Below are 9,981 nucleotides of genomic sequence, written 5' to 3'. Positions count from 1 at the left end.
GATTTGGGAGAATGACATTGAAACATGTATAATATCATGTATGAAACGAGTCACCAGTCCAGGTTTGATGCACGATACTGGATGCTTGGGGCTGGTGCACTTGGACGACCGAGAGGGATGGTATGGGGAGGGAGGAGGGAGGAGGGTTCATGATGGGGAACACAGGTATATCTGTGGCGGATTCATTTCGATATTTGGCAAAACTAATACAATATTGTAAAGTTTAAAAAGAAAAAAAAAAAAAAAGAATAGGGCCTGGGACACTGTAATAAATACTCAAAAACTGTTAGCTATATAGCCATGTACAGCAGGGAGTCCCCAGAGGGAGAATGATCTTGGCATATTTAAAGGAAATGGTGGGGAAGAAGATCAGTGCAGAAATAATAAAGTAGTGGAGGCAGAGAGTGATAAGGCCAGAAGCAGGGACCAGATTAAGCAGAGCTTGGTAAATTCAGACCTATTTTGATGGGCTAGAAAGACAGTGGAATGTTTTGATCAAAGGACTGCCATGATGTCACATGCTTTAATGAGAGACCAGAGGAGAGGCTACAGTTAAGTAGTCCAGTGAGACAATGGTTGCTTAGACCTAGGTAGAAACAGTGGAAGTGGTAAAATATACATATATATATTCTGGGCGTATTTTAAGGTAGAATCATTATGACTTGTTGATAGACTTAGGGATGTGAAGAAAGGAATTAAAGATTACTAGGTTAGGAGTAAAAGATACTAGGCTTTGGGGCTGAGTAGCACTTACTAAGATGGGAAAGAGTGAGAGAGGTACAGGTATGAACAGAAAATCAACAGTTCTATTTTGAATAAACTTTGAACTAGTAGACATCTAAGACAGATGACAAGTAGGTAGCTGGGTGTAAGTCTGGTACTCAGGAAAAGTTAAGACTGGAGAAAAACACACCATGTTAAAAGCCATAAGATGAGCTCACACACTGAGTGTAGCTAGAGGAGAGGACATCAAAGCCTGAGGCCTGGAGCAACTGCAACATTTAGGAGTGAAGAAAAGAATCAAGAAAGAAAACCAAGAAAGGGGCTGAGGGAGAAGGGAAACCAGGAGGGTGTGGTGTCCAGTGAAGAAAGTGTTTCAAGAATTAAGGTGTGATCAACTGTCAAATGCTTCTGAGAGGTCAAGCAAGATACCATCTAGTTCACTCAAAGTAAATCATTTTCTCAGCTCCATTTCCCCATAGTGGTTTGTTTGTACTTTTCTCATTGCAATATCCAACTGTCTTGTTATAGTTACTCGTCTTCTCTCCTCTTACAGAGCCTCCTTAAGGTCAGAGACCACGTCTTCTTCCCCTCAAAACACCCACTATCCTACTCAATAAATTTTTGAATAAACAAATCATGTAGGATTCTATAAAATCTGGGAGCATATGCCTAGCACACAGTTAGCAATCAGAGTTGGCTTTACTAAGATATCCGAAATGCTCTAAGACTAATGTATGGGCTTTGTTCTGCCTAGAAAATGAAGAGGTCTGCAATGCATCTGAGTTGATCTATGGCCAACTATAGAAGGAAAAGAGGGCATCAGAGGATGAGATGGCTGGATGGCATCACCAATGCAATGGACATGAACTTGGGTGAACTTTAGGAGATCGTGAGGGACAGAGAGGCCTAGCGTGCTGCAGTCCATGGGGATCACAAAAGAGCTGGACACAACTGGGCGACTGAACACAAAGATCACAACCTATCTGGCATTTCTACTTTTTTACTTGAATGCATGGTACTATCCAAAAGGGACTTAACGTTTACCTGATTTGCTTAAATATATTCCTCCCCAACCCCTGCCCCAAGCTGGCTAGACCTCATCTGAAGTTGGCTCCAGTTGATGCCTTCACAGTATCAGCATCGTCAGTAACTTTCTCTGTCACACTTGAATGTCCGCATCACTACGGTATATCAGAATCATCAGGAAAAGCTGACACTTTGTGTGTGTGCTTAGTTGCTCAGTCATATCCAACTCTTTGCGACCCCATGAAGTCTAGCCTGCCAGGCTCCTCTGTCCCATGGGCATTCTCCAGGCAAGAACACTAGAGAGGGTTGCCATGCCCTCTTCTAGGGGATCTTCCCAACCCAGGGATCGAACCCAGGTCTCCCGCACTGCAGGCAGATTCTTTACTATCTGAGCCACCAGGGATTACATGATAACTTCAAAACCATGACAGAAGGAGCTAGGAATTAATGAATTTTTAAGGAAGGCATGGTTGAGATGGCCTACCCAGAAAAAGTAGTCAGGGCATATTTTTCTTTAGGCCTACACACAACAGATCAGATACAAGTCACAAGTTACTGAGTTACTGTCTCTGTAAAAGAAAGCTAAAATCCAACAGTTGTGAGTAACAAGAATATCAATACCCAAATTACGGATTTAAGCTTTCAGCAACATAACTTACCTGGAAAATGTGCACTAGACAATGCACGAAACCACTCGGCACTTCCCAACAGGTAAGGTAAGCCCTAGAGATGAGGAATGCTTGCCACAGGTGCCAGTGCCACAGAGCACCACCGCCCACAAGGCTGGCCTCTCCACTTCTAGCTCTAGTGATTATCTTCCTATGTTAAGTTGCTTCAGTCGTGTCTGACTCTGTGCAACCCCATAGACGGCAGCCCACCAGGCTCCGCCATCTCTGGGATCCTCCAGGCAAGAACACTGGAGTGGGTTGCCATTTCCTCCTCCAATGCATGAAAGTGAAAAGTGAAAGTGAAGTCGCTCAGTTGTGTCCAACTCCTAGCGACCCCATGGACTGCAGCCTACCAGGCTCCTCTGTCCATGGGATTTTCCAGGCAAGAGTACTGGAGTGGGGTGCCACTGCCTTCTCCAGATTATCTTCCTAGAATGCTGCATTTCAGCTCCACAGCTCTTCTGGCTACCTTCAAGGGGCCTCCCAGAGAGCAATTATTCACCCTTGATTCCTGCTTACTCTCATACCTAAACGTTTACCATTTGCCTAGTTTTTATATTTGGATGGAAATCTTGTAAAGAGAGCTTCTGGTTCCCAGCCCTTTCACTAAATCTTACTCTGAATGTGCTGTCAAATTACGGCATTGCTGAGCACCCAGACTGTCCGCCCGGTATTACCATGACAAATTCTAACCTATTGCATTTCTTGCACATAGCTTGGCATGTATTACTCATTACACACTCGGTGAATAAATTTCAAGGAGGAAGCTGACAAAAATGGATCACAGCTAAAGGATGGAATGAACAGGCTCAAGATATTTTGTTTGGAGTCAAAAGCTAAGAGCTACTTTCAAACAGAGTGTCAGAAGAGCAGGGATAAGCCTTATGCTCTAAACTCTAGGTTATCAGTATCTAACAATTTAATGTAGCATTTCCCAAACTAGAGTTCAATGTAATATGGTACTAGGGGGAAGGGCTTCCCTGGTGGCTCAGCGGCAAAGAATCTACTTGCTAATGCAGGAGATGTGGGTTCAATCCCTGGGTTGGGAGCATTGCCTGGAGTAGGAAATGACAACCCACTCCACTCTTCTGGCCTGGAAAATCCCATGGACAGAGAAGCCTAGCAGGCTACAGTCCATGGGGTTGCAAAGAGTCAAACATGACTTAGCTACTAAGCAACAACAAAACTAGGGGAAAAATCCCTATAATTAAGAAAATTTCAGAAATGCTCGATCAGATAGGTCTCTTAACTTTAGAACTTCTCAAAGCTTAATGTATCAATATGCTTTGGGATCTAAAGGGGAGGTATACTACACAGCCTTTTCCAAACTTTTATTCAACAAGTATGGAGTACAGTCCACTAAGTTCCAGGCACAGTAGTAGGTCCTAGAAAACAATCCTGAGCCAAACAGATCCACTCTCTGCTCTTACGGAGTCTGCTCAGTGTGAGGAACAAACACTACACAAATACTGACTGTAAACCACAGTAAACGTTACAAAGTATTCATCAGTATTTTCTAATACATGAAGAAGACACCTCTTCTACTTGAACACCAAATATTTCTCTTAAAGCTTTTCCATAAACATGGTTCCAAGAGTCTAGCTCAGTGTGAAGAGCCCTGCTCACGGATCTAACACATTTCCCTTGCCAAAAATGTATTACATTTCAGAAGTAAGGTCTACAGGCAAAGGCAAGACACACACCACTCATTTATGAAAAGGCCAGAATTAATAAATGCCTCCAGATGCTTGATGAGAATAGCTCCAGCTTCAGGGGCTGCTTAAATTAGAGTGATGTTGAAACAGAAGATCGGTGCTGTGGTCTACACTAAGACTAAAATGAATGTGGACTGACGCAAGGATCGGATCCACAGTGGTTCCTACTGAAAGTCGCCAATTTGAGTAAGCAAGTCTTCACCAGTACTGCAAACCTGCACCCACTGCACTTTGTATACTGATTTCTAAACAACAAGGTCCTTTCTATTTTTACAGCTGGTATTTTTAACAGGAAAATATAACACCAATTTTAAAGTATCATTAAATAATCCTGTTAGTTTTTTTAATTTTTTATACATAGCTGCAAAGCACTAAGTATGTGCAAGACACTCCACTAACAATCATGGAAAACAAAGAGGAAAAAGCCTGGTTGTGCTTTATTTACTCTCCTGACGTGGGGGTGGAGAAGCTATAGAGGGAAAGCCAAATTCATCACTTTCAGAAGAATCAACTGGTATGTCAAAAACATGCTGACATTTTTAAATCTTCAAATTTATCTTTATCTCATTGGTGATCATTCCAAGATCACCATCATTGATGGTAAACAAGAATAGTTAAGTGTTTAAAATGTTTAATACTTAATGAAACACCTCAAGGACCTAAAAACAGAGTCCCTTTTCACTCTATGCTTCCTATGCTGAGACTACCAGATTCCAAGTAGTGTTACATTTGCCACAATGAGTGTGGAGAATCAAATCTGTAATTCACACAAGAGAATGTAAAGGATTCTTTCGTCAAATAAATCTATCTGGTAAATGAATTTTTATTACAAAAGTATCATTTCATCCCAAATTACTTGAAAAGCAGCATAACCCCCTTCTCTCCAACAGCCATGCAGGTTAATTTTTAATACTTCCAGACCAAGAGACAATTATATTTAAGAAAATCCTTGAGTGGATGATGGAACTCAAGAGATAGGTAAGTATTTTGACTGATTCCACTCCAGTGACTGACCATGCACTGAATGGACTATAAATGCTGTTATACTTGGTTTTTTCCCTAACAAACCCCAAGGCGCTATACTTCTATTCAACTGCGTTGGCACATCTAAAAGGAAGGACAACTTACCTCAGACCTAAATATCAACAGTACGGTAAGTAAAACATGAGAACATCACTCTTTGGCATGACCCATGTAAACCACATTTCTGAAAATTGAAAGAAAATAAAATATCATACCTTATATAGCCTATAATATATAAAGATATCCTAGAAAGATAATCATTAAACGTTAATGTCACTCAATATCAAATCTTGTACACTGTTTTCTTAGCAAACCATCAGTTTCCACCTGTTTTCCAGTGAATGGGGAGATGAACGTGTAACAGGAATAGTTCACTCCTGGGTTCACGTCAGACTGACTGGAATTATGTTCTAAACATCACCATTCTATAAAGACTGATAGATCAGTTTTAACTATACGCAGGCTATTTTGGGTCTCCAGATACATAAAAGTCCTTATCAATCCACTCTATCCATGAACCTGGATCATCCAACTTAAAAGCAACACTATGAAGGATGAAATCATTTTTTTAGGCTGAATTTAGTCCTTCCTAGTTAAACAATGACAGTGACTTAAGAACATATTTTCATTTTCTTAGGATGCTCAGTACCAAGGATGAGTTAAACAAGTATATTGAGATTTGTGCCCCTCTTCAGTTTTCGATCATATGTTCTCCTTTATGCCTATCTTTTATTTAAGAAACTTTTATAACAGGAACAAGGAAAAGGAAACTATGATGATTCCCTCAACAGGTAATTTGATTTATATAAATTCCATTTCCAACTTCTAGAAATAAAGACAGACACAAAATTAATTGAATTTTTTAATAAACCATAAAATTTAAATATTCAAATAAAAAGAAACAAAAATAGATATTTAAGCCCAGCACTAATTTCTGTTTTTATTCTTTCTCTGGGTATCATGGAGGCTTGACTTACCTGGGACTACAGTAGAGTAATACAGTTATGATGCTGGTGTAATGATGAACAAGTAAGTAAAAAAAAATGAGAAAAGGATGGTAAAATTTACTTTCAGATCTGGAAGTAAAGATCAGTAGCTCACTTGAACCCCCTGCAGAGACCTTACATGGGTCTTGTCTGTGGAAAACTACTATGGCTTACTGCTTGCTCTTACCACACTTATCTTCATCACAGCTTAGCACTCCTGGCATTTTGATCCTTTTGCTCACTGAAGCCCACATCAGTCTGTCAAAACATCAAGGGGGAAAATCCCCAAACTGAATAGATGAATAAACACTTTTAATGTGAACAATCATATTCAGACCAACTTCTTTTGAAAAAAAATACAAGTCAGTGGGTTTTTTTTTAATCCTTAAGTAACTCAAATATTACTATTTTTTCTGCCTTACTAAAATGGCACTTTTCATTTTATTGACATTAGCCAATTATTTGCTACTCGCTTATATTTTTCTCTGATCACAATGCTACCCTATGTTTTTCTTTTTGATTGAGATCTATACTTTCCATTCCAGAATATTTGATCTTTGACTAACTTTGTCTCATTCTGTGAATGTCTGCTACTGATTAGTGAAAAAATATCACAAAAGGAAAAAGGAAGCAGTGAGCACTAGCAGGATCTCACTTCAACATTTGTATTATTTTTTTTAATGAGAAAAATATTTATTTTTATTTTGGAATCTAAAACCATTATTGTATGATACTGCCTTTTAGAATACTTAGGTTGACATTCAATATGAACGGCAAGTTAGCTCACAAGAAACAAAGTGTAATGCACAAGTTATGTTCAGCTGGTAGAAACCCAGCAGCATGGTAATAAAGTGCAGCAAAAATTTCCTTATTTGAGTAACAACTCCAGTAACCTCTGAATATTTTTGGTAACATTAAGGAAAAGCTACTGCAGTCTGGAGACTAGGTAATCTTCATACTTCAAAGACAGGCTACCAGGGACCACAGTGAAATATTAGACCTGAGGTCAATGAAAAACACTAATTTGAAAAGGAATAGGTTTTCCCCCCAAAATGCAAAATTATACAGATGCTTAAGATACTATGATTTGACAGATTTACAATGATAAAACAGCAATGATAAATGGTAACATTATTTCAGTACTTTTAGTGTAAAGAACACAGATTTAAAAATTGGCAGCAAGAAATTCTGACAGCTCCTGAGACAAGTTATCCTATGCCCAATACCCATTTCATGCCAATGATGACCAGTCTGAAGGGTAACACACAGAATAAAAACAGTGATCTACTGTAGGTGAGTGAGAAAGTACTGGAAAAGTGACAAAATTGTATGTTATTAAATGACAAAACATATTTTGAGGCTTTATTTAAAAATCTCTCACTGTTCATTATCAAAGTTACAAGATTGCATACCAGTAGACAGACTGTAAACATAGGAAATTTTCATTAAGGAAAGATGGGTTTACTGTAATTTGATCTTTTACAAAAAATTACTGAAAGTTATTGATAACAGAATTTCTCTTTTACTTTCTTAAGTCTAATTCTCTTGAAAATTAAACCAATGTTTCCACTCCCTCGAGCTAAAGTTCAACCATGGTCACCTTAGGAAATACCCTTGTTTATTTGTTAATCAGAAATACAAATTGAGTGGCACATATTTCCATTTTCTTCTTAGGCCGAAGGTTTCGGCTTCATTATATTTTACAAGAAAACAGAAGACTTGCAGTGGTCCTGTAAAGTCTTTCATGTCGCAGCTGAGGTTTAATGACGGCAGTGGAGTAAAGCAGTGGTGATGCAAAGTAAGACCAGCCCTAGTGCCCTTATCTGACATGGAATCTTTTTCCTGTTTGGCTTGCAGCAGTGTTTCTGGTCAGGGTGCCTCCACCAAACCTGATTGAAGCAGAAGGGTGACATGCTCTGGTAAATCCTATTTAAGGGCGATTCCATTCAGGAAAATGGTTGATCCTTCAATCTGTTGGTTGCGGGATGATGCTAATATGAAGAAAATTATCCGGGTAGCTCAGATGTTCACTCAGCCACTGCAAAGGTGTTTCCAACATTGGTTCAATTCCATGAATCATTACTTGGTTCTTTTTTTCCCCATCTATTCCAAGAAAGAAATCCAACAATAATCGATGAGTCAAAACAGTTGGAAGAAAAGAATAATCTGCTGCCTTTGAGAATCCTCAGTGAATCAAATGGATTTTACTGCTTTAACAGGTTAAAAACCTGGTCTGTTTCCTGAGCAGGAAATGTGGACATGGAGAAAGTTCAAATGTTGCAATATGTATCACCCAAAACAGAAACCTGAGGGTTACAATGAATTCTGATAAAAATTCTGTTGCTATATGTGAAAGTATTCATTCTTTCTTAATTACTGTGCTTACCTAAGATTGACGTTAATGAAACCATAGTGGAGAAAACAGCCCATTGTACCCACTGATCAAAATTTATTTTAGTTATACATAAAAAACTGTACTAATTAAAAATGACAGGTATATGAAGTAGGTCAATACATATTTAAAACATACAAAACAGAAATGTGTCTAGAAGTCATCAAAAATAAGATCAGGTTTTTTTTTAAGATCAGTGTTGAAGATGTTTAATGAAACAGTTGGGAGTTGTAAGTTAATTTTCAGTAAAGCTGTTCAAATATGCATGAGAAAATTTTAGAGACACTATTAGAAGGGTTAAAATTTTAATGAAAAGGAACTAGGAGTCTGACTCAGGGATTTCTGTTTCAGAATCATGAACTCTGATTGATTTTTGTTGATGTCCATTCATTAATTAAAAGGTTGCTGCAATTCACACTTTTTTCCTAAGTTCAAATTTTGTTAAAAATTGAAGATGAGCTTTGTGTCTTTTATGATTTTGGTATAAATCACTGACAGTCTTTAAAGAAAACGAAGCATGCTTGGTTGCTACAGAAAAACACAGAAAGTAAAAAAAACAAACAAAAAACTTTTTTTTTGGAAAAAACAAAATAAAACAAAACACAGAACCTTTAAGAAACTGTATCACTCCTTTAGCACAATTCTTGGTTTGTCTCTTAAGTCTCTTCAATCTGCAACATCTAAATCTCTCAGCTTCATGGACACAGAAGACAACAAGGGAAACAGGGAATTGATGGAACTGTATGAGAGGGAAATACCCCATTTTTCCCCTTTCTTCTCTGTTCAAAATGACGTTTGCATCCCTAGCGCTCTAATGTCTAGGCAAAATGGGCTGGTGATGTATGGTGATAATGGTGTGGCTGGCACCTGAAACAAGAGACCCTTTTAAAGAAATATTTAAACTTCCTGCTAGAGGCAGCACAGTCCTGGGAGGTGACAGTCAACAGACTGACAATGAGAAGACAAAACCACCAGAGAATTGCTAAAAGAATGCTAAAAATAAAGTCCTAACAAACATACTATCAGCCCCAAAGATTTCCAAATAAATGTCTCCAGAAAATGTCATAGCTTAGAACAATTCTGGAAAAGGCTCAAAATACTACTAACCTAAAAAAAACGCTTTCATTGTTTTGATTTGTCCACCGAGCTCTGCTGCATCTATACATACTTCTTACACAGTTGTGATCACAGTATTAATACAATGATTGGTTTTCATAATGATGTGAATCATTTATAACCAAAAGATTAAGCTATACGCAGAATACTAAAGAAAGCACAGTATTAGTACTTTGAGAAGATTTTAAAATGTTGATACTCAAATCGGATAAACCCTCAGCTATCTGGAATGATTCATTCTTTGTAAGTTCTAGATTGCCAAGGTTTTACTGTATTAAATCTTTCTTAGAATATTTAAAAACATTTCCGGTGCAGTTCTCTTTATAGTCTTA

At 38.2% G+C, this 9,981-nt stretch overlaps 1 protein-coding gene across 5 annotated transcripts in view; it reads right to left on the bottom strand.

Moving 5' to 3' along the window:
* Window positions 1-9,981, bottom strand: part of ATG5 (autophagy related 5) — a 133,444-nt gene that overhangs the window by 12,329 nt on the left and 111,134 nt on the right. For 2 of the 5 annotated variants that reach the window (XM_010856670.1, XM_010856672.1), the window contains exon 8: window positions 6,005-8,244. The exons of the other annotated variants lie outside the window; for them this stretch is intronic. In XM_010856670.1, the coding sequence (XP_010854972.1) occupies window positions 8,108-8,244 (137 nt within the window). In that variant the 3' untranslated portion in view covers window positions 6,005-8,107. Of the gene's footprint in view, window positions 1-6,004; window positions 8,245-9,981 lie in introns of those variants that run through there. 5 annotated transcript variants of the gene reach the window in all.

Source organism: Bison bison, unplaced genomic scaffold, assembly GCF_000754665.1.
Source record: "Bison bison bison isolate TAMUID 2011002044 unplaced genomic scaffold, Bison_UMD1.0 scf7180017864373, whole genome shotgun sequence".
Lineage (NCBI taxonomy): Eukaryota > Metazoa > Chordata > Mammalia > Artiodactyla > Bovidae > Bison > Bison bison.
Note: the sequence above shows the minus strand (reverse complement) of the source record. Positions and strands in the feature narration are given on the sequence as shown.